Below are 25,568 nucleotides of genomic sequence, written 5' to 3'. Positions count from 1 at the left end.
TCCAACCACTATTTCCAGGGGGTGGCTGTCAGAGCGAGCGAGAGCGCGAGCGCTTGGGCTAAGTGATTTTTCAAACGGGGAGAGGAGGCGTAGGCAGCTCGCCCAGCTGCCGCGCGGGAAAGCCAACTTCGGGGGCAATCTTGCGCTGCCGAAGTTCGATATATAGGTTGCGGCTGCCTTTTTTGTTCGATGTAGCCGTACTTTTTGCTATATATTCTCCCGGTAACATTATAGTGCACCATAATTGTTCGATATATGGGATAATTCGATGTAAACGGGTTCGATATAGTCGGGTTTGACTGTACTACCAAAAGCCCTCGCGGAGCGCTGCGAGCGCAGAGAACACGTCACAGGATGTGAACAGGAAAGAAGGCACCCCAGACACTGCCAGCAGAATGTTATTCGCACCGTGTCTCGTGCCACAGATTCGTGGCCCTTAGGAAACCTCCACCGTGTTTATCGTGGATGGAGTGAGACGAGAGGGTAAGAGCGAGAGCGGCGGGCGGGGGAGAGAAGCGGGGCATTTACGTGCGAGGGATGGCAGAGATTATCGTCTTTCGACGACATTTGCAACGAAGTGAGACAGCCCAGCCCACGCACCCATCGAACCTTATGTGCGTCTTCTTTTAGCAGTATCCCTTGTTACTGTGTTTTACTGATCACTTCAACAAGCAGCATGGTGTTATGATGCCTGTTTCTTCCACAGAACCTACTGCATTCGTACAGAGATCAAACACCTTTTTATTCTTGTCAACGTTGGGTAAACAATCCACCAGAGCTTCATTTGCAGTATTTAACCCTAAGATAACAGAAGGTACAACGTGAACCACCTGCGACTGCAGAATGTAGCCTCCGCTTGACGGTTAATAGTTTTCTTGGCTATACGGGTTTTGTTATTCAAACTTAAGAAAAAACCGCCATTAGGAATAGCTCGCTGGTGCATTCCTTTTAAGCGAGAAATAATGCTAAATCACTTTTTGTGCCTTCAGTCTTTCTGACCAGGATAGCCACAGTATTTTCGGTGGCGGCCAACAGCGACACATTGCTAAAGGATGCGGAAGGCAACCGGCGGTACCAGTACGATCTTCGGTTCGTGCACGGCATGCGTTTCATCAGCCTGGCCTTTGTTGTGCTCGGCCACTGCTACCAAGTCATGTCAGACACGTGGTGTAAGTGTTCCCATGCTTGGCATAGTATGTGGCCTTGAATTTACGTGTTTGTTAGTTTGTGAGGACTGAAGAACGAAAGTAAGTCGATCCCTGTTTCGAAGGAAAAGTCGCCAAGGAATTGCTCTTTTTTAGGGAAGGGCAGACCCCTAGCATAGACAAACGCAAAAAAACACTGGTTTTACGATTTGAGCGCTCATTTGACGAATTGAAGCACCGGGAAGGTTGAGTTGCATAAAGCTCAAAATTTTCTGAGTACAGACGGGTGTCTGTCGTTCGCACTGGTATTGAAACCTTCGCTGCCGAAGCTTGCCGATTAGTATTTCTCTGGTATAGGCACGGCAAATTTGTGCATAATTTGTGTTCAGTTTCACAGCCTACCCTTAATGCGAATGAGCTTGACAAAAAGTGCGTTCAATATCGATATAGCTCGAAGCTCATTGTGATAAATGCTTCTCTTCATCAACCCCGAAAATTGCTTTAAAGTCATGTTCGTTTTAACACACTTCCAGAAAACCGCAATTTAAGCGCCTACGTGAAACGTATAGATCACATGCCATCGTTTGGCAAAGCATGTGCTTTGAAACAGTCAGCGTCCCGTCCGTTGAGCCATTTTTAAAATAAGGTTGCGCTAATCTAGTTTTTCTCGACATTTTGGGGATAACACTACTTGGGAGTAAGGAGCGCACATATGGCTAGTGAAGACCGATTTTGCACTCCAATTTTGACGTGCAGTTCAAAAGCCCGCAACAAGAAAAGAAGAAAATAACGATGCGAAAACATAGCTGTATATCTTGATCCTGGGGCTCCGTGTTTTACTGCGAAATCAGTGAACTTTTAATTACAAGGGCTACTATTTCGCGGCTTGAGTATGTCGCCAAGTGTGCATACCATGCTTCCATCACCATGCCGCCGTCTCCAGTATCACGGCACACGTGCGGCTGAGCACAGATCTTAAAAGCAAAGCGGTTATTTCTGTTCAGAAGTTCCGGGGATCTAACCGAGGCGTATACCTGCATCTCAAGGAGGGAATCAGCCATTCGGCTAGCACGTTTTTACCGCATTAGCGGTATCAATTCCCAGCCTGGAACTCTGTTTTCCGTCCGTGGAAGTCCCAAAATGATCATCATCAAGGCACACAACAGCCCATACCGGAAATGGTTTATTAACCAACGGTTACCCACAGTGTTTTTCATTTCGTGCTTGCGTCGCAGAAGGTGGGGCTGCGGGTATGCGACGGCTTAACACTATGCCAAACGTCACGCTTTGAATTCCAATGACGTTTAGCCTGACGAAGTTTGGCACATTGTTACGCCCCTCGTTAAAGCTAGGCAACGGCGCACATTCCAAGAGGTGGATTGGCCAACGCTAAGCACCGGTATTTTTTGTTTAGTGCCAACTCCGGAACTCGTGCGGTGTTACATATTCACAGATTATCTCGCACATCCGAGGTGTACTGGCCAAAGCTTTTTTGGGTGTTGTATGTTTTGTAGGAGTTCCAAAACTGATAAAATGTTGCTTTCTCAAGCCCTATATAAAACCAAAGGCGTTGAAACACTTTTGCAACGTGGATTGCTCCAATTTTTTTAATACATAATAAACGTACATGACTCATATGGTAAACCACCCCATACTAATTACAACGTAGCAGCCCGAGAAGAAAACCAAAGTGAGATTTCTATTCCCAAAATGTTTGCCCTCTCAAAAGTTAACATTCAAACAACCAAAAAGTTACCACCCTTAGGGCACAGACATGCGCCAATTTGTTAAATAAACCATAAGGGTTTCCCTTCGGTGTTCGCTGGTCGGGAGACATATTGCAGGTTTTGTATTCTAAATTTGTTACCACATTTAGGGCCCTGGAGTCAGAGTGAAACTGTTTTAGTTTGTGGATTTCTCCGCTGTAAGAAACAGCAATACCAGAAGTATAAGTGCCCGCCATTGTTACTCCACAGCCATGGCGGCGAACATTCGACCCATGCACGCCTGTAGACGACAGGTACTGACAGGAAATGGCGAGGCAATTTTACCATACTGCATGGTAAAACTGAACTGTGACGCACACACAAAGCTCACGTCCACCCTTGGGATTTTTTTTCTTGGTTTAAAGAGATACATTTAGGACGTTTAACGTAAAATATTGCCAGAGAACCATAACCCCATAGCCATTCTTCAGCAGTTGTAGCTGTAAGCCTGCTGTATCGCCTTCGCAGGATCCTCTTCGAATTTTTTTTTGCGCAGTGTTGGTACACAGTGTTTCACAACTAGCTCAGGCCGGCGCACTTTTGTCTGCCTGCTTGCGTTCGCGGTGATTTGAGGCGCAATTTTGAGGTCACGCTCTGGCATTTTTAACGGAGAAGGGAGGAGGCAGTAGGCCAAAAAACGTGGTTGACGCCATTTGCACGCTCGGGAAGAAAGGTGAATAGCTAAGGGCTGACAGGGGCTATCACAAATATTTTTGTGAAGTCTTCTGATTTCCCGCCAAAGCCATGGCACATGAGTTTAATAATCGCATTGAGAGTAGTGATTTCAGGTTTATTCTAAAACACGCTGACTAACTGCTCTTATATTCTTGCAGCACGTATCCTCAACATGTTCATCGGTGTCGACTACTGGCCAAACATGATGGTGGCGGCCGGATTCAGCTGTGTCGACACGTTCTTCTTCCTTAGGCAAGTTCACGTTGAGGAGGGAAATGGGGGGAGGTCTATTGTACATAGAAGAGCAGTTGGCAATAATTAAAGGAATTTGGAGTTACATGCACAGACAAGACACCTCACTAGCCACTGGATAATTGAAGCAAAACAAAGGAAAATTGTTTTCATGCACAATGCAAAAAAATTCGATTTCAGGTAAACGAAATTACACTTAGCTCCTCAGATATCAGCAACTTACGAATTAAGAACAGAAGTCAGTGGAATATTTCGAAGCTGTAAAATCAGTTTTAAAAGATAAATTTGTGCGTGAGAAAAACATACGCTACGACTCGGTAAAACATACGGAAACGGGAAGATGAAACAAACTGTATTGGTCTTTTGTGTGTAATTTATTGGCGATTTGACATCTTATGCAAATGTTTACAAGTTGATTGTTTTATGCATTCATTTGGCGATGAAATGTAACTACAGGTTGGTTTTGTTACGCGCCAAATTATCTTGCGGTTTTCTTGCAGCGGGTTCTTTCTATGCCTCACCGTAATGAAGCAAAGAACCAATGGGCCCCTCGTGTTCCTAATCGGTGCGCTCCGAAGGCTGGTGAGGTATGAAATTTTCCGCTTTGGTGTTCGCTGTGGAGTAAGGCACATGATGTCTATGTATAAAATGCTCTAGAATGTGAAAAAGCACTCTGCGTCGTCAGTGTACGTTTAGGCATATCAAAAGGCTAGTACCACATGTATTAAAATGCCAATGGTACCAAAACCTTTTACCGTATACCATTCGCACGCACCTTAGCTTATATTTTTAATATTGCAGTTAACAAGTATTGCTTCAAATAGGCACGTCGGACATGTACATGTAACATAAAATTTGCTCAGTACTTTCTTTTTACTCGGGTTGTGTATAACATAGTGTTTCATTTCAAGCAGCCATAACTGACTTCTGTTCATATCACTTCATTGGTCCAGAAAGGAAGGATAATAAAACACAGTGCTTTGAGCTAAGTGACAAAAAAGAATACCGCACACCATACAGATATGGGAGTGAAGAAACATTGTTTATCAGCGAAGCACAAGGAAATTGTATCTCTTGGAATTTGCTTACCCATTTTGTACTAAATTGCGGAACGTCGACACTGCAGAAAAGCAGCATAATAGGAGTTTAGTTACCCTCGGTCAGAATATTTTATTTCGACAAAATTTAGTCACGCCAGTAACTCATAGTGTTGCATTCCATCAAAAATACAATAACAGGAAACGCTATGATTGAACGTCTAACATACCCCAAAATCCTGCCTGATACGCATTGTCTGAGACAAAGCTAAAATAATAAAAAATTCACCACGCATGGTGCTCATGACGTATCTTCTAACAGCATTCGATTTTTATTACTTTCCGTCAAAAGCATCGTTTTTTTTTTGCAGGGTTTCTTTATTCCTAGAACAGCACCAGTTGCGGGTATCGTTTAAGATGGCACGCGAAAGGCACCGGCAATGTAGAAGCTTCAATTATCATTTCTGGAAGGTTCTCCGTCACAAACCATTTATATAGTCTCGAATGAGCCTAGTGCGCAGCTGACTAGTTCTGTAAGCGATCGTTCCACACCCAGCTGCGCTGTGTAATAATACTCCGAGAACATCGAACTGAATTGTCCAACGGAAAGGAAAGGTTGTTCTCCAGCCACAATTAAAGGCATGCTTAATGCCATACGCCTAATGAAATTTTCAGAGCCCCTGTACAATTTGTTACGGCAAGGCTTCCTGCAATATATGAGTAGGTGCCGATGACCGAGAACTGCGACTATTTTTCTCAAGTATACTAAATTTTACCTACGTCACGACAAGGCAGTTGACTATTTCAGCGCCACTCCTTAGAATACAGCTAAAGAAAACTAGATGGGCGATTTTTTGGATTGCAAGCTTTTTTTTATTTCAGTAACAGTTACCCCAATCGTTACTGTCAATTCCGTGCCTTCGATTTCTCTCTGAGCGCTGCCATTTTTTTACAGCAATGAATTGTATAATTGTTGGCCTGCGCAAAACTATGATAAAAGCAGGCCAGGCAGAGCACTAGCAGGGTAGCACCTGTTCTGCTAGTCCTCTCCCTTACGTGCTTTCGTCCTAGTTTTCCGCATTTCACTAAGTATGTATGATGACCAAGTAGCCCAAATTTACATTTTGCTGCGGCAATGTATTGATCCTGCGTTGACCATCGTTCCATTCGAAATACAAGCAGCCTACAAATTTCGCTGGAAGCCTGTACGGGTGGTCACAACCTATGCAGCTTATAATGCACTAGATGTCAGCGCACACACTGAGGGCACGGGGGTATCGGTTGTCTAATTTTGTTCACTGAACAAGGATGGTGAATTTCCACAAAATTAAACAAATAATGACACTGTGGAAGGCAGCTATACTAGCTATCGTCTTCGTTTTCTCTACCGATCGGTTGCTACCAGGGACGTAGCAAGAATTTTTTTCGGGGAGGAGGCGGGGGGGAGGTATTATGAGTTACGGGAAGGGAGAAGTTTTGCCTCAACGAACAATAGCACCCCGCAACACACTGCTTGGAAAAAATTTCGGATGTGTGTGTGCGTGGGGAGGGGGTGGGGTATTTCTTTAGCCATCTTCGCAGAGGGAAACAATACGGATTTTTACAGCGAGCCTGTATATGTCTAACCAGGCCAATTATCTGCGTCCATGCAGGTACACCGTCACATCATCAAAAAGTGAGAGCATCTAATCGCTGGATTGTCCCGGGGGGCAAAAGGGTTACGACGGAGGGTTAAGAGTGACACAAAGGTGAAAAGTGAGGGCGCGTACCATCAGAGAATATACGGTATCCACGCTTCCGCTCATTCGTATTATCCGGACCGCTGCTATGTCTTCCTTCCTCGTAATGAGCGCGCACACGCGCTCGCCCGAGAAATGACCCACCGCGTGTCAGAAGAATTGAAAGGACAGATCCTGCAACATGACTCCCAGGCATAGGTCGGCAGGCTCCCTCACGAGTGCACTCACGCACCCTCCATTCACTACTCACCAGTGAGTGGTGAGCGAGCCTCGCCATCGTTCCAGGCCGGCGAGTGCGAGTGCTAGTGAGTGCGAGAGCCACTCGCAGCGAGCCCCCCTCACCACTCGTGGGGATCCCCGCTACTACCCGCACCTGGTGAGCCCAAATCAGCACTCACGAGTGCTGAGCCCCACTCAACGCTCATGAGCGCACTCGCGCTACTCGCGCTGTTTGCGGAGCTTACCTTGGTGAGCGCCACTCGTGCGCTTGTCCTCGCTGTTGGCTATTCGCCGCAGGAGCCGGTCCCTGTGATGGTTGTTAACTATTAGAGAGTTTTAGTATAGCGTTTTAGCTGTGGCGTTAACGTTTCCGCGCCGCAATCGCAAACGGATAGCGCCTCGTTACGCGGTGGTTAGCGTGCCCGCTAACGCTATGGGCGCGCTAATGTGGTGCTTTCCGCTATACTAAAACTCTGTATTGCTTTTAGCCTAGGGTGTGTCTCCACTGCACTCCTGCTATGGGGCATCGTGCAATTAACTCTCTGGTGGCGTGTTGATTTAGAAACATGATTTGGATGAAGTGACGCCGTATTGCAAACAATACTTTTCCGTGTCACGCTATTAGAGGGACTGCTGCGCACACTCGCGTGCGGGTGGTGACGACGAGTGGTGAGCACGAGTGAGTGCGAGTAGTGATGGAGACGGGTGAGAGTGAGTGCGAGTGCGTACAAGCGGTGAGGGTGAGTAAGCGTTAGCGGGAGTGAGTGCGAGTGGTGACGGCAAGAGGTGAGCGTGAGCACGAGCGAGTGGGAGTGATGACCGCGAGATGTGAGCGTGAGAACGAGTGGCGAGTGTGAGTGAGTGACAGTGGTGACGGCGACGGGAGAGCGTGATTGTGAGTAAGTGCGGGAGGAAAAATATATTTTTCTGTGCGAGTGTGACCCAGTGCCGCCGTTTTGCTGAGGTATGCTCCCAGACAACAGTTTCCATCATGTCATCCCTTGATGGGATTGGTTGATAGAAACTGCAGTCGCCTCGGTCACGGTGCATATATGGTGCTTCTCAGGGAGTGCTCACTTGATCAGAGAACGCACAGCGGTGCGTCACCACCGCCGGCGACCATGCTCTTGCAAGTCGTGTTTGAACCACCCGCGCATATGTCACGTGGTTCGGATGAGCCACGCACGGAGTAGTAGCGCCTGGCGAAAGTGTGAGGGGGAGTCAGTGAGAGAGATGGCGCCATAGCAGCGCGTGCTGCCCTCCCTCTCAGAATTTCGCCAGTCGCTTCGACGAGCGTCTCGTGCGGCCTGACCACGCTGTCCTCCCCGCACACATTCGCCATATTTACTGCGCCGTTTTCTTTCTGCCTTCGCTCGCTCGGTTACAACGCCATGGCCGTCGCCATCGCCACCACCAAACCTCAGTAGCGGTCACCAAAGTGCTTGTGCACTAAATATGCTTCCCGTGTCTGGAAGCGAACCTAAGTGTGCAACGGTAGTGTCTATCCGCAATGATCGAAGCGAACGCCAAGCAGCAGGTATCGATTCGCGCCGTACACCCAAAACCCAAACGTTAGGCCTACGGAGCACCCACGCGAGAGTTGCAGTGGCTATTCTAGAAAAGTGGTGCGTAGCTCCATAGTTGCGCATACTCGCGGTGTTTGGTTGGCCAACCAATGAATCCATCACGAGTATGCTTCGCGTTCAACCATCATCGCAGTTAGACGGAGAGGTGCATTAGTTTGTTTTAACATTGCAGTTATGCATAGGGTTAATGGTATATAAAATTTGGGAGAAAAAAAAAATTAGCGAGAAAGTAACGTTACTGTTTTGGTAACGGGAACACGCTGCTCTCATTTCGGGGTTGAGGTAGATCAAAACCGCGTCCTTTTTGTTTGAAGATAACGAGTAAACAATTTAGTTACGTTTCAGTAACAGATACAACGCTGCACTTCATGCGCTCGACGAACTTTCAAGACAAAAAGAAGCGAATATATTTGCAGTGGTGGCTTTTATGAGGTGTTACAAAAATTTGACCTTTTTTGTCTTCGCTACTGCATAGTCCCAGTTTAGTGTACAATTGTGAGATTGCCAGACTGATAAAAACGTTTTTACGTTCGATTCGAATACGACATTTTCATTTATGATGTGTCAAAATAAAGCAACCTTGCTAGGACGCATGTGAAGATCCGCGTGTCCAGCAATACAGTATCTGATTATGTACAACATAAAGAGTTATTTTCGCTATAATTAATCAAGAGTTCAGTTATTTGGTACAAAAAAGCTGCATAATAAATTTGTGCTTGTACGGAAGGCTCCGCATCATCATTTTCGTTGCACTTTTTTTTGTCTGTGCAGAACGTGCATCCCACTCGTTTTCGTCGTCATCTGCCTTTGCATATCTCGACTCTTCGTGAATGGGCCAGACGCCAAGGCTTTTTTCCAGAAATTTGATGCCGAAATCGCCGAACACTGGTGGCATCTACTTCTCCAGATCAGAAATTTTTTCATCTTGGATGAGAAGGTAACCATTGCGCAATGTTTTGGCGAGGGTTGTGCGCAATACGTGTGACGGTATTTTGTGTCGCCTTAACAACCAGTCATGACACGACTACCGCCTTTATGAGCTTTTAGTCTGTCCTTTCAAGATCGCGTTGTCGTCGGATTTCGCTCAGTTTTCGCGTCCACCTGTCCTAGGTTTTGGCAGCGCCCAATTTATAAGTTTTAAAAGCAGCAGGCTATGCCTGGGCCTGCTCAAGCATAGCTTGCTTTAGGTTCAGGTGCCAACTAAAACAACAGTGCAAGACCGAGAGTTGAGTCTTAGTGCTGTAACGAGTTGAAAAGAGAGCATTGGTGTCTTACTAGGCGAACCCACAACCATATAATGAGGCGCACTGTAATAAAGGAAAAGTGATTACCTTAGACCTTGTCGGCATCTTTAACCAGCGTTGAAAGCTCGTGACCGGACGGGTGTTTCAATACGAAAGCATTAAATAACCGATTACACGAAAATCTGGCGTCCGCGTGACCGAACAATGGTTACAAAATTGGCCTGTGGCGCAACGAAAACAACAGCAAATAAAAGAAGACGGGGCGAATTCGCTTCTTGGTCTTCAATGTGGGGCGTGCCTAATGTTAGTTGGACCTCGCCGCAACTACACTTTGGCCGATCCTTGGCTTCAGTGCGGACCTAGTGAATGCGTGGTGGCTTTAGGCTGAGAAACATGTATTAGAGACACGTACTGAGGCTTAGTGGAGTAATTTATCGGTGTTATTCACAAAATTAGCAAAGCACGTTTACACTAATAGCGTATGAGTTTGGCTCACAAAGGCAAATATGAAAATTGAAGCAGCCGACGAAATTGGAAAAGCATCTTGATAGTGGCAATCAGAGGACACAATCGCACTACTGAAGGCCAACAGCAACAGGGGGAATTTGAGCATTTAATTACAATACAGCAAAGTACGTTTGCATACTCAGGTAAATGCAGGGATAACAAGGGCAACTGGCCAAGCCTCCGAGCGATAGTAACGGGGAGAACAAAGAAATCACGGCTTCGAAAAACTATCTGGATGGTGGTAACGAGAGGACGAAATCGCACCACGGGACCCGTTTCTGCTGTCGGTGCTGTCTCTGTTGCGATGGGCTAGGAAGCGTACGCCTCAGCGGCAGCTAGCAGGCGTGGTCTCCGTCAGAAATACGCCTCAGAAGGAGATATAAGCGAACACAAAAAAGTCACACCGCGAGCAAAGACGCAGAAGCTCGCTGCGGCTCAAACCACCACCAGCCATCAGCTCCGCAACCATTGGGACGCGAATATTGCAAAACAGAAATGAGTAACTCTTATGACGAAGACATTGTCGCAACAGGGGATGACATAATAACAACGGACCTACTATTAGGCTCAGCGTCGCGTAGCTTCAAACTGAAATGTAATGCTCTGGCATTCTTACATATAAGCGGTGTTAACTGCTTGTTTGAATTCTTTGTGTTTAACCTGTTAAAAAAAAATAAGAGTATTTTCTCAAAGCAACACGCAATATAAGACGGATTTCCGCCGAGGGGGCCCAGTGGCTAAGGCGCTGCGCTGCTGAGCACGAGGTAGTGGGTTAGATTCCCGGGTGCGGCGACCGCTTTTCTGACATAGGTGAAAAGCAAAAACGCCCATGTCTACGAGATTTCCGCGCACGTTAAAGGAGCCATGAAGAGAAAACAAAAGTTTGTTTTATTCGAAAGATTAGGTGTTTCATAGCACCCCAAGCGATTTCCCGGAAGCAAATGATGATTTATTCACTGAGAAATAAGGCAATTTAAGCCAAAATTTTAAATCTCCCGCTAAAATTGCACATTCCGTGTCGTGAACAATGGCGTCATACGAGCCGGTCCATGAAACAGATACTTAGTATGTCGACTCCATATACCACCCACACGCGGGAGTCGACCGAGACGGCGGCCATTTTAAAAATACTAGTAAAACCTAGTGCACCCGCAGACCTAGTCATGGAATCGCCTGATCCGGAGAACAAAACTCTCGCCGAGGAGCTCGGGCTTGCATTTAACCTCACACCACTTGAACGCTCAATGCTTCTAAGTGCACGAGCGGCAAGAGTTGTGGGATACGCGGTGGACGGGAAAGCGACCATTCCGCGATAGCCACAACAGACGAACGCCCTGCCGTCGGCACCGCTGCCTCGTCAGCCCCGTCGCGACGACGAATACAGACTGGTCCGTTTGTGCCGTATTTCCGTATTTTTATTACGGTTAATAATATTTCAATTTCAGTAGCAGTATCGCTTATGCCAGTTGGCTGGTGTCGTGTATGGAAAGCCGTTCGCGCGAGCTCTCTGCTTCGACCAGAAAGATACGAGCGTCAATGCGCGGTGTTTACGGCATTTTTTCCCCCCAAGGTCAGAGCGCTTTGACGAAGTCGGCGACGAGCGCCAGCATGTCCCACGAGTGAGCTAACGTAAGGGTCCCTGCCGTAATCACTTCCTCGGGAATGAAGCGAGCACACTCGTACTTCCTTTAGCTCTCTTTCTCCTCCGTTTGCAAAGTTCAGAAAACGCAGCCACTTGCTTCGCCGAGGTTCGTCGTTGGGCAGCACATGAAAGGAGATCTCCTCACCGGGGATGTCGCACTCCCTCGACGATTTGCCCGTACTACATGGGAGTTTCAAAACGTAGCAACGAAATTTCATTGTGAAGTACTCGAACAAACTGAAGTTTTGAGTGGTTGTAAACTGGAAACGAGCTCCTAACAATAGCAGCAAGCCAACACCATTCCGAAACTGCGACGACTGTCACTCTCGTCGCTGCTTTCTGTTCCTTACTCCCCTCGTTTCTATTTTTACCTTTGCTGGTTGGCGATATGACGGCAAACCTCCTCTGAAGGGATTACGATACCAAGCAAGGTCGCGGCTGTGCGTGCTGGGATGGTTCGTTGGCCCCTAAGAGCCTCGAACCCGAAAATTCGTCTGCGCGACGGCGAGATGTCGAGCTCGGCCGGCGGTATAGTTTCGTACGCATTAGCGCACACGCTTGCGTGTTTGTTCGGAACTTCAACCGTTTACTCCACCGTTCTTTGTCACAAAAAGAATGTGCAGTATGTTTCACGGGCATTTAGCTCGCTATGCAAACTGTAAGCCCTGCCTAACATGCGTTTGCTTTTGCCGGCCTCCGCCAATCGCAGAGCATTCTCGAGTGACATCATAGCTTCTGTTGCGGAAAATGAGCTGGTGGGTCGCATGGTCATTTCCTTTTTTCCTAATTATGTAGCTTATTTGAGCGAAGTTTGCGTTATAAGTGGTGTCATTATGGCTCTAACGAGGCAATCTTTCGAATGAACCAAACTTGTGTTTTCTCTTCTTGGCTCCTTTAAAGATCACCAGGTGGACAAAATTGATCCGGAGCCTACGGCTCATCGCCTGCGTGGCGTCGGCGCGTTGAACCCCACAATCAATCAATCAATCAATCAATCAATCAATCAATCAATCAATCAATCAATCAATCAATCAATCAATCAATCAATCAATCAATATGAGACGGATACAAACAAAATATGGCTTTTCGGCGCACCATGCAAATGTGCGGGTCTGTGAAATCCCATGAGCAGAAAACCATAAATAAATGGTGACATTAGCTAAAAAAAATCTAGGGAAGCTTGCACTTATGCGCAACGTTTGAATCGCGAAGCTGTTGTAGGTGAGCATTGATAGACACATAGTTTCAGTAGCACGCCGTGCCTTTCGGTTCGCGGCCTCTTCCTCGGCTATTCGAACTATCTATGGCGGGGCCATGACGAGAACTGCGAAGACGCTGCCACGTTGCGTGCGGTTTCTTGTACAATACTGAGCGCATGCGCATGACGATTCGACCTCCCGCGCGAAGGGCTCTCCTACGATACTGAGCGCATGCGCACGCTCCTCTCGGGTGTTGCGGCGGCCGCTATCACGTGTCATTCCGTTGTATAGTGGGTAATGCGACATCTGCGCGACGCTTACGCGATAACATTCCTTGCGGGGAGTTTTCGGCACGCAGAAACCGCGAACTTACGGCCAGTAACTACAGCTCCGCTGTTAAAATGCTTGGCATGATTTGGGAAGAATGCAAATTAAGTGTTGAATAACTGTTGTCGTGTATGCGCGGGAATCGTCCCGTAGTTTCAGTTAGCTAACGCATTCACGATCCTCTAAAGATCATTACCTGCCAGCACCAATGCTAATTGTACGAATTTGTCTCCGCAGGGTATTTAATGGCTGTCTTCCGCAGATTAGAGAAAAAACTGCAGTCCACACGTGCGGACACAGTGCCGCACGAACCTTCTGAGCTTATTGCCTATAGTAACGGACCAGTTTGCCGCAGTAAGACGCCGCTATCACGTTTTAGACGATAATGCCGTCTTTTAGATTCTGTAATCACGGAATTACTTGCGGACTTGCGGTAAAAAACATTTTTGTGAGTTTTTGGAAGATATTCGCTGTTTGTGGCTTGTTTCGGCGTGTTGTAGTTTATAAAAAGAATTCGTGATGTGAAAAATGTCCAGTGGCTGCAGGGGCTTATTGTATTTCTGTTTCAGCATGTACTCGTTCATATGTGGTACCTTTCGGCAGACTACCAGTTATTCTTAGTTGCTTTGCCAACCCTGCTACTGCTAAAGAGGTGAGCCTACCCCTTCCTATCAGCCGAAAAAGTATACTTATGAGCTAAATTATTCGGCAGCATGCACTAGAATTACTTGGGGGGGATCTCATGTAAAAGTGTACGTTTCTCTTGTACTGCGATCGCCATAAATACGAAGGGTCACAGTGCTCTCTAACTTGCACAGACCAGCGTGCCTTCCAACTTGCCAGGGGTTCGATTTGAAGGTTCGTGACAGCCGTAGCTTCAACTGTAGTGTCGATAAGCAATCCCAAACGACATGATGTTAATGGCCAACCAATTTAATGCCGCAGCAAACACCAGAACATATATGTAGAAACAGACAGTAACCGCCACAGGTATTAAGCAGATGAGCTTCCTGTGTCTCAGTTTAAGGTACCGTATGAGAGCAATCAAAAAGAAGTTTTCTTCATTATTTTCCCGCTATGACATGTGCATCGTGTGCTTCACAGCCGACCCAGGCTGGCTATTGGAGCATTCACCCTGCTGTCTCTGCTGGGTTCTGCTATAGCGACTTGGACATTGGCGGGCACCCAGATGACTCCATTTATCGTCTTTCCCACCCAGTCGCCACAGTAAGTAAACCTCTACCAGACATGCACTTCGGAAGCATCGTACCTAAGCGGGTCTCTTTGTATGTGAACTGTGCCTAAGGAACATAATGGCGTGTTCTCCCGTCAATGTGTCGATATTAGGCGTCGATGTGTGGAATCGAGCGACAGCAGAGCACAGAACGATAGAATGGAGACAGCGCGTGCAGCGAGCTGCCTTCAATGAAAGAGAGAACTGACATCGCAACGCTGGCGACGTTCCCAGGATTACGTCAAGCCGAAGAGCGGCTGGCCACCTGCCTCTGGAGGGGAAAAATAGGAAACCGGAGCCAGGTTTGCAGATAGGGCCGAGCCTCAAGTTTCTGAGGGAGGGGGGCGAGATGTTTACGCATTTTTAGAGATCCGTCAATGTACCTGCAATGAATTTATTACAACTGTCACTCTATTATTTAAATTAAAGCTTCAGCTTAACCAGTGCAGAAACCTTTACCCCAGTATACCTCACTGCACGTCATAAGGAATATTATTGCAAATAAAAGCAACCAATCTTGCCAATGACGGAACTGGTTGTGAGGACAACTTCTACATGAAAAGAGACCGTATATGGGAAAAATATTTCTGAGGAGTGCCATAGTTTTAAAATATTACTAAATATAACAAAATATCGATACCATGCACGCATCGCAAGTAAACCGCAGCTCTTTGGGCTATTACACAAGTAATTCACGTGACCAAATTACGGCATTAGAACCCTGGCGAAGGTGACCTGAGGTACTCTTTGCATTAACGAATATCCGTTTCCGTGTCGAATGCATTAACGAATGTCTGTTTTTGTGTCGCATGCGAAGCCTACTTAAAACATCTTGGCGCACGCAGGGAACGTTTCAAATTTTGTTTGGAACGTTTCAAGCTCCTCAGTAGGAGACAATGACCGCAATCGTGATTCATAGCTTAGCCTAATATTTTTATGTTAGTTCGCGGCGTTTGGGCATTTGAACGCGTTAAGTACGAAATTTGTTATTCTAAAACAGTATAAAATACTGTGTTAAATGCTTATCGTAAAGGCTGAATATTCCTATTCATGTTTAATATGCATTTACTGTAAACTTCCGCTTTTACTTTTATATACGCTTCACATCAGTTCAAGTACCAGTGCTTGGACATCAGCTTATTTGTTTGTGTCTGTAAAGAACTTTACGTAAATGTTTATTTTTTTGTTTTACAATAGTCAATACAGATTTAGTCATCAGTGCTTCCGTTTGCTACGTGTACATGCGAGAAGAGGGGCACAAGAATAAAATGACCCTATCAAGCAAAAATTCAGGCCCTCACCCCTGACATCTTACGGTAAAATAGGTCACTAGCGGAATTACACTGCGTGCGAGAAGCCCATCTTCGAAACCCGTTAAGAGCGGTAGCAGTCGGTGCTACTGCCGTGCTTTTTGCATCGCCATCAACTTTTCATTCCCGCAAGCCAGAATTACATAGTGTTCGGCGACTCAACAGTAGGGCCAGTAGCTCGCTAGGCGTGAATCGCTCCATCCGCTCAGTGCCATCTACACCGTTGTAGAAGCTGAAGCGAGTCGCATGGGGGAAATGTAAAGATCAAGACAACTGTGGGAACATAAGTTGTAGGACCAAACACTTCCGTGCAGAGAACGGCGACGGTGGAGATGGCATGCTTTAATGGTGATTAAGAAGGATGTAGCAGCTCGAGCGAGCCGCCGATTGATGACATCATAATTGTGCAGCAGTTGTAATTATACGAAAGTGTCTGCAGCAACGGATAAGTTGACAGGAAGCATCGCGAAAACATTTGTAGTTAACATGCTGCTGATGTAATAGATGAAATGAAATCTCTCACGGAGAAAGCTTGTGTTAAGCGCGACAGGTTTACGTTTGCTCAGCCTAGTGGACTCCTGTGCCATTACAAAAAATATCATGAAGTTTAATTGCTAAAACTGCATTCTTGGTCCAGAGTTTTTTCCTGAAGCGGTGTCCTGAGCGACGACACTTATTTTCTGGCTTTATGCCTGCTTACCTTCTGTCTCTCACAGAGTGGTCATCCGTACCGCCAATGAATACTATATCCGGCCTTTCTGCCATGCAATATGCTACTTTAGCGGATGCATAACCTTTCTCGTCATGAACGACTTCCAACAACGCAAAGCACCAAGGGTAAGTCTTGCCATTTGGTATTATGCTAATATGATATCTGCGCCATTGCATATTGCAGGCGTCATCCGTCCACATATTTTTTTTTTCTGTGAAGCGGCTGCAGCATTATTGTAAAGAAGACCAGGTGCCTAACATGAGAGCGTCGCTGCTATAAACAAGTGGGCCATTTTTAATCATGGCATTGTCGAAGCGTTCCTTTCGCGTTGTAAATGGAGAAAAGCTTCTTGCGGCCGTTTTTGCAATGCTTCTCCACAACAGAACCCGTGTATGTGAGAAGTGTGGCATGCGCTTTATTGGCTGCCATTTTTTCAGTGGTGTTACCGCTTCGGTCGTCTAATAAACATTTCAGCTCCACTGCTATGTCAGAACATCTCTAAGTGCCGCTGGTTTGAAACTACCACATCGGTCCCATACACGAAGCTATGCGTGGCGGCGAAAGCTCTAAAAATGGCTTCCTTACTACACTCGAACAAGTTCCGTCGCTATGGTTCCACAGGCAACCCTCAATGTATAATCGGTGTGCGCAAGAGATTCGCTTTCAGGAATAGTGGGGATTAAGAGACATTTATTGCCACAACGAAAGTCACATTTTTTGTGTTTTCGTGTCAAATCATACACTGCGGATTGTCATGGTCTTGCACTGCCTTTGGAATGGCAACAAGTGGTCATTATGCTGGAGTACAATCAAGCAGAATCGGGAGTGATTTCTGCAGCGCACTTAGTTTACATTTTCTCTTGAATACTTAACGAGTTTTATGAGCCCACTGTGGCATGAGATGTCCTTGCTGACACGCGTACACTTCCGGCCTTCCTTTGACCGAGAGAAACAAGATCCGAGAGATTTTACATATACACCAAGGTAAAGTTCCTCCGTACTCTTTCCGAAGCGTAAGGTGACTGAAATCTAGCATCTAGCTTTGATCGGCGGCAACGTTTTCTGCATGAAGCGGGTTGTCAAGAACGCTCTGGTGCTGGCTTTTGCATAGCCCCGATGCATAGAAGCAATTGTGAGCCAGCAATTTCTTTCTCCTAGGAAAACAGCAATCGATCTTGCCCTGGTACTTTCACATGTGTTTCACGCAATTTTGAAGGGACAGGCAAGAATATAGTACTGTAAGGAGTGGCGTGTATATCTTTTTTTGAAGACCACTGCAGAACGCCCCGGAAGTACACAGCCTCTACACTCAACGAAGTGGTAAATTATCTAGGGGGAATTGCACGAGCGGCATTCAAGAAATAAGAGGGCAAATAATGCTATACTGTGAAGCCAAGTTATATTAGACAACGTATATGCGTGCAATTCAATTTAGAAAGTTTTTACAGCCACCTGGATGCACCTACTATGGACTCGCCGCAAAACACTTACATCGAAAATGATTAGATATAGCTGACGGTAAACTCGCACTCAGGATAAACTTTGTTACGGCTTAATGGCTGTGGATAACTAAAACTAGACCTAGTCATTTAGTGGCGGCTATTGACTTAGATATGTGTTAGGGACATGCATTGAGCCGTACGTGGGTAAGTTCAACATGCTCATTACAGAAGTAGCCATCAAGCAAGGAGCAAAATACGTTTCCACAATATGAAATATTTGCTTGGCGCGTTACAGTATCGCCATTATGCAGAATCATCTGAAACCTGACTTTAGGCCTAACATTACTCTTTCAGCTCTAATATCGTCAACCGGTCACCATGGCTTTTCGCATAGTGGGTTATACCTTGCATGGAAGTTGCAAAAATCAACCTTACGTCTTCCTAATTTAAGCCTTGATATAGGCTTAAGAAGGGTGGTTGCCAAATGCCTCAGTCGCAGCAACCGAGGGAAGCAAAACATGAAAAGGGGAAATGATGACAATGATAATAAGAGGACACGACTTGAGGACGCACTGCGTCTATCTTTGCCCTCACGCCACTGTCTCACCCATAGGCGCAGCAGTCACCAGAGATCCAAGGTGCTATTTCGGCGCCCGTAATACCAGCTTCTGTGTTCAGAAGCTGGACACTACTGCTTTCACACTCGCTATCACGAGGAATTCTTATGGGTACGGGTAATCTTTCGGCATACACGAAACGCTGCAGCACTGTGAATCCCATCTCTTTTGAATTCAGGCTGTGCAGGTGATCGGCTGGTGTGTGGCCTCGTGTTCCGCCTTGTGCTGTGTCTTCATGAAGCACGCGTGGTACAAACACCCAGTGCCTACCTCGGAGGCCGGAAAGCTGCTCACGGCATTCTTCGACCGCGTCCTCTGGTCGTTGTTCCTCGCTTGGACCACGCTGGCGTGCTCGACGGGACGAGGTGGTGAGCTGCGTTTACCTTTTAGGGGTGAAGCTCCTAAAGCCATGGGTCTGTCCATCCCTTGTGTCTCGTGGTACGTGACCACCGCATGCTTTCGGAGATGTCGCAAAGTGTGCCGCGTTGCACGCGCAAGAACCGGCTGCAACCGGCAGCGCAAACTCGGCACCGGGAGCGCGAGCTTGTCTGTGTTCGCCAACGGAGGCGCGAGCGCACGTGCACTGCGAGGGGGAGATCACGCAAGAGATCACGCCACGAACGCAGGCAGTCGTTCTCGGAGATCGAACGAGACGCAAGGACCTTTGCTCGTTTCCTCTCGTCTTGTTCGGGCACAAGTTCGCCCTAAATAAAAGTTCTTTCTTTACCGTTGTGTCCCATCCTACGTGACAAATTGTGATGGAGGTGCGGGGTAGTCCTCGATGGCGCGGGGTCTTTCACCAGGTCTGGTCCTGGAAGCATTGACTCCGAAAATAAAAGTTGATTTGTACAATGTACGCACACAGTCTTACGTCTTTCTTAATGGTGTAATGGGCGAACTTTCACGGGAGAGTTACGGTTACCGATGATCTCCCCCTCTCGAGCTCCGCCCCACTTATCATCATTCATTCCGTGGATATGGCGTGATTTTTTTTTTCCAGAGTTGCGAACCGTCTGGTCATAACTTAAACCCACACGCTGCGTTCGAAAGCGTACCCTTCGCAGTGGCGTTCAGGTTTATTTGTTTTGGCATTTGTGCGTATGAGTAACAGTATAATTACGTTTCGCAGCTGAACTTCTCCCTAGTGTGACATTACTTTGTATCCCGTTGCGTATCATAAACCTCCTGGGTCAGCGGGAAACAGGACGCAGTGACACTGAACAGCCACAAAGACAAAAGTCGGAGTGTTATCTTGTATTTGAAATATTTTTATATTTAACCACTATATTTGGCGCTTTAACGCGATTTACACTAGCGCGTTCAAATCGCGGTAAGGCGCAGACCTGGCACAGAGTGCTGAGTTGTGCACGTTGTAAAATTTTCATTTCGTGTTCATTTTAAAAATGTTCAGTCGTGAAGTATTTACACTTGGGAGTGCTCTTAGCAATGACACGCAGAGGAACCGACGCCTCACCTTGCTTGCGCTGCATCACACCGGGTCGTCTGTTTCCAGCCCATCGGGATTCACTCCGAATGCTAGACTGACACGAACAGCAAAGTTCGCAACCAAAGTGCGCAAACAAACATGCATGTACGCAAATAAGCGTCGTGGGTTAGTGTGCCTTCTATTTGTGCACATAAATATCTTTCAGAAACAGAAGTGATGAAACGGCTACTTGTATAGGCTAGCCATGGCACCAGTGCTCTGCACTGCAAGAAGTCGCCATAGGGCGTCTTCACCACAATTCTTCAGAATGACCAATCGAAGCGGCCTAGTGTGCGAATTCGGCGAATGGCGAAGCCAAAGATATGATATGACTAAAAAAATCGATGTACGCAGGAACAGCCCACAAAGCTTGAATGGCGTTTTGGATTGCTCAATATCCCTGCGGGGATGCCCATTTTCATTCAAATATAATGCTCGGCCACGTAATTGGTCGAATTTGCACACTGGGCCACATCGATTGGTCATTCTGAAGCATTGTGGTGAAGACGCCCTGCGGGGACGTTTTAGGGTGAGTGACTGAGATGATAATGTTCAATGTGGCGTAGCATTATAGGTGGGATACCTAGCCGCGATCATACCTTGGCACGATCGCATACTGCTTACAGTTTTGCGCGTTCTAAACAAGTCATGGTCAGCATTTCGAAAAAATAAATTTTGTTTTTATGCATCTATGAGTTCTGCAAATTTCGTGATTAAAAAGTTCTAGGTTGTTCGGGGCACCAAAAAATCGGCTTTCATTTAAAATTACGTTTAAAGCGGAAATCGTACTTGCGTCAATCGTTCGCGAGTTAAAACAGGTCACCCGCACAGTTGCACTGAGATGGCGGTACAAGGCCTGCTGGCGACATGGCGTTTCGCTCTAGGCCGTGTGTAACAGGAGAACATCTGGGATAGCACGATTGTCCCGCGGAGCTTACTTTGGAGAGTGACCTGGTGAATTGTTCTTCAAAAGGACCGACAATTGGGCGAGTTGGTACTTATTCATCTTCCCTAACAGCGCGCACACACGAAGACTAAGGCAAAGTCTTCGTGTGTGCGCGCTCTTAGGAAAGATGAATGAATTGTTCTTTTCTGCTAAAGAGTAGGAGATGGTGAGTGAAAGGGCAGCGAACAAAGTTCGAGGCAGCATGAGACGTAGGAAATGCAGGAGCGATGGGATGAGTGGCTGCTGATGCCCCAAAGAAAATGTGTTGGAAGAGGACCGACAATTAGCAGCCCCAGTCTCCCTCCCCCCCTATTCAGTCCGGCTTGAGTGTTTTTCAGCGGCGCGTAACTAATCCAAATCAGGTTTCCTTTCTTCTATTCAGATGATGACACACACATACCTTAAAACGAAGAAAAAATGTAATTGACACTTAATCGAATAAATCCTGAAGCAGGAAAAGCTCACCCGAGGCCCAAGGAATCCTTAGAGGATTCACAGAATTAAGACTCCGAGGGGTCCGAATTATATGGGCACCAGCGAACTCTGCACTTCCGGGGAACGAAAACGCTCACGAAGCCGCTCGAGGACCGAGCTTCCGAGACTGCCCAGAAACACCTGAGGCACCGTTCCGCACGGGGGGTAGGGATTGCATGGTTACCTATAGGGACATAATCGATCTTTACAGCTTAGGGAGGGCCAGATATCCCGCAGCCCATCGCACCTTGGGAAAGTGGCAGTGAGTAGTAGCATGGCGTCCTACACTTTTCCAAACCCGGTGACGTACAGTCATTGTTACCTCGGACTGTATGAAAATAAGAGTAAGTTATGTTCAGCAAGGGCCAACCTTGAACACATTTTATGGGCCTGCCCCCTTAAAGTGAACACCACACCTGAAGCACTAGACATCACTTTCTCAGAGCAGTTGGAGACCGTGCTGCTCAGTTCAGACCCGATCGTTCAACTTCGGGCCGTCCAGATGGCAGAAGACACCGCCAGGGCGCTAGGACTCCTGGCCTCTGCCTGAGGGGGGAAGAATGAAGGGGTCCCCCATCTCACTTCTTCTCTTACCCCCGTCTTGGGCACAGTAAAGTTATGCACTCAGTCACTCACTACAAGCGGGCAGTACTGAGTGTAGTTTAGTGGTTGAGTATAGTTGACAATGAAGAATATGTTTTGGGATCGATAGTGGTTGTACAAAAGTCTCACTGTTCAAGGGAGAAATTTATGGGGACGGTTCTCTCTCCCTTTACGGCATGGTTGCGTACAGAGTCTGAAACTTTTTAATTCACTTATAATTTCAATGAACACGAGGTCAGTTGTTCGCGCAGATGCAGTGTTTGACCTCGCTTATTTCTCAGAGTTACGTCCAGCCTTTCAAACTGATCCGTTTTATGAAAAGCCTCATTTGCACGAACGGCCATCTCTACTTTTGTCGAAAGGGACATTCGGTATTTTCGACGGCAAATAAAATGGTTGGATGACGAGTGAAGACAAATGAAACGTACCCCAAATGCAGGCAAACCCTGCGTGTCAGGCTCAGTTACGCTAGCGTAGCTCATTTAGTGGCTCTAGGTTATTCTAGAACCACTAATTAAGCTACGCTTTTTAAGTGGCTATAAGTCAGGCTAGGCCACTGTCGTCCTTTCCCAGTGGGAAGCGATGCAGGCGTTTTCCAACTTCCGGCCGGTTGAAACAGCCCAGTACAGGGCAGCACGGCATCGCTACTCTGTCTGGGGGCTTAAAAACTCACTCCGAACGTGTCATACAGCCGCACTGCACTCTGAAAATCATGGCTTATCGAAGAGCGCGCGCGGCAACACAGAGGAACCAAAATGTCAGCGCCCGTGGGTCTTCCGAGGTAAACAAATGTCGCGTGGCGCGGTTAGACCAATGGCCGCTGTCGGTGGCATAGAACAATCACAGAAGAGAGCGCCGATACTCTGAAACCTCATCTACTGGCTCTAGTGAGCAGTACACACCATTCGCGAAAGAGGCGGCTGCGGTAGAGAGGAGTATAAAGCGGGGCTGTAATCATGTTTCTTCCGCAGATCACCATGCTTCACGGCTCAACCCACAGTGAAAGCCAGCTTAAAAACACCGAACCTACACCGATTTTCTTCTAGTAGGCTTCACCACTAAATACAGAGGCATGGCTAGAAAATATTTTTCTGGGGCTATAAAAGACATCTTTAGTCACAATATGAAGGCTCGAAGACTTTACGAGTTTTTAAAATTTGTGTTTACATCCGCTGTTCCCCGAGTTTTCGTTCCACACTGGAGCGAGAACTGGGGTGCTTAAACAAGCTTAGCTTCACTCCAAACAATCTATTGAATATACATCGTGTAGGCACCTTTCAATTGAAGCAGCCAGCGGTGCATCCAATTGTGAAAATTTGTAATTAAGAAACTTGTCACACACTTTCGAGCGGAGCTGGTGCACGCGATGAAAGCATCGCGTAATGCAATGTTAAATGCAGTTAGACGTAAAGCGACAACGTAATGTAGTAGTATGGTACAGAAAGAAACACCAAAGCAACAAACTGATGGCACTCAATACATTGGAATGTTGCAATTATCAAGGTCTCTTTTTGATACCTGGTTGAATGTTTGAAACGGATGCATCTCGGCTTCAAGCTCGACCCAGGTACTCGTACGTGGGGTAACGTCGATTCTGCTCCGGAATGTGGTGTTACTCAAAAATGGAATTCCTTAGACCCGCTTCTCATGTGCATAAATGAATAAGATGACGCATTCAGGATGAACAATGAGACACCTTCTCTTTATTTCTGGCATTTAGTGTCGACCCATAACTGAGAAATCACACTTTATCTGCTGCAGGAGTTGTCAACAAGTTCCTGTCCTGGAATGCATTTGTGCCCCTGAGCCGGCTGTCATTCGGCGTCTACTTAATCCACTACCCGTTCGTCGAGCTCATACTGCATACGTCCAGGGAGCGCTTGTTCTGGTCCCACTTCAATCACGTAACTATCAGCCACCTACGTCTGTGTTCTATATTGTGACAAGGGCCGCTTCTGGACATTCAAGAAGCACGCGTTGCAATAACGAACTACTGAAATTTAGGCAATATTGCCTGGCAGTCTGTGTATAGAAAACGACTGGGAGGGTCATCTTTCTGATGCGGTGCTCCCGTGACAAATTTTAAGCTTCATTTCTCCTCTGATCCTCTTGAGTGTGATAAGAAACTGGCTGCAACAACATCGCACACCCATTGTAGCGACCAACTTCTTGCTGCTGTGAAACTCGTAGCAATTTCAACCAGGTTGCCAGAGCCAGATTGAAAAAAGAAAGAGAGAGAGAGAGAGAGAGAGAGAGAGAGAGAGAGAGAGAGAGAGAGAGAGAGAGAGAGAGAAAGCTTTAGTACGGAAGAGATTACAAACGGCTGGGCTTGCTAAATTGAAAGAGTCGCTCAATTGAGGAAAGCTCTCACGAAACCTCATGCCTACCATACTTGATGGCGCGCTTTTGTAACGGATAGAAGAATACATAAATTCAAACAGGGCTCACAACCGAAACAATACAAGATTCTTCAAATTTCTTGGACACTTGTTGTCCCTACTTACACATGGCCTTCACGTAGCCCACATCAGTGAACGGCGTCTAGGCTGCTGCAGCTACGGTGTCGACGAATGAGAAGAATATAACCGACCTATGACACCACCCTACACACAACTGTCAGTAAAGCGCTAGGAACATGTGTACTCTTTTTTATGATAAAAGAAATCAAAATCCCTTTGACGCGAAATTTGAGTGCGCAAATTAGGGGAGCGTATGTTGGTTAATTAGAAGTACCCGTTGCCTTCGTTTTGTAACGAAAAGAAAACCACCGCATCTAAAGAAAGCCCAAATAAGAACGATATACCAAAGTGGACAACTAGGAGAAAAAGGGCAAGAAGCCCTATACTTAATATCTACCAAACGAATGAGTATAGTTGCCAATAGCGGCTACATTACAGATGCAGTCGTCTGTGCTCTTGCAGCTGTAAGCATGGAGAGAGTGGTGCATGGAGATGCGAAAAATGTTTCTAACTCCAGCTGTACACTGCCCCCTCTAAAACATTTTGCGTTGAACTCATTTCCAGGAATAATTTGCAAGCGAGGCTACATTCAATATACTGGCGTCGTTATAAACTTTTTAGCCACAGTTCGAAAGCGACATTTGCTTTAGTGCGGATCGCTCGTACATACAGGTGGTAAAGAGGCACACGGAGATAAAATACTTCCAGTTGAAAGGTGAACACTGTTAATTTAATACCATAATAACTAACGATGTCTCGTGCTGGTAATATTGACGTAATAGTCCCTTCGGCAGCTCTCGAAAGGAGCTCCTTAATTATTCAGGCCATTTACATATTCATAAGCAAACGGAAGAAACTTGGTTAGTTTAGTTTTGGACAATTTCGAACTGAGGATTTTCACCATGTGTATATTGTTTCACTTACTTCTGTAATGTCTTAATTTTCTC

At 46.5% G+C, this 25,568-nt stretch overlaps 1 protein-coding gene across 1 annotated transcript in view; it reads left to right on the top strand.

Moving 5' to 3' along the window:
• The window catches only part of LOC144158063 (nose resistant to fluoxetine protein 6-like), a 62,080-nt gene that overhangs the window by 31,551 nt on the left and 4,961 nt on the right, over positions 1 to 25,568 (top strand). Inside the window, exons 5-13 of the mRNA XM_077688731.1 lie at positions 1,003 to 1,169; positions 3,745 to 3,838; positions 4,339 to 4,425; positions 9,191 to 9,356; positions 13,908 to 13,990; positions 14,443 to 14,565; positions 16,599 to 16,719; positions 18,832 to 19,021; positions 23,924 to 24,066. Of these exons, the coding sequence (XP_077544857.1) occupies positions 1,003 to 1,169; positions 3,745 to 3,838; positions 4,339 to 4,425; positions 9,191 to 9,356; positions 13,908 to 13,990; positions 14,443 to 14,565; positions 16,599 to 16,719; positions 18,832 to 19,021; positions 23,924 to 24,066 (1,174 nt within the window). The remainder of the gene's footprint in view (positions 1 to 1,002; positions 1,170 to 3,744; positions 3,839 to 4,338; positions 4,426 to 9,190; positions 9,357 to 13,907; positions 13,991 to 14,442; positions 14,566 to 16,598; positions 16,720 to 18,831; positions 19,022 to 23,923; positions 24,067 to 25,568) is intronic.

The sequence above is a fragment of the Haemaphysalis longicornis genome, unplaced genomic scaffold, assembly GCF_048455015.1.
Source record: "Haemaphysalis longicornis isolate Haplotype H1 unplaced genomic scaffold, Haemaphysalis longicornis Haplotype H1 scaffold_1, whole genome shotgun sequence".
NCBI lineage: Eukaryota > Metazoa > Arthropoda > Arachnida > Ixodida > Ixodidae > Haemaphysalis > Haemaphysalis longicornis.
Note: the sequence above shows the minus strand (reverse complement) of the source record. Positions and strands in the feature narration are given on the sequence as shown.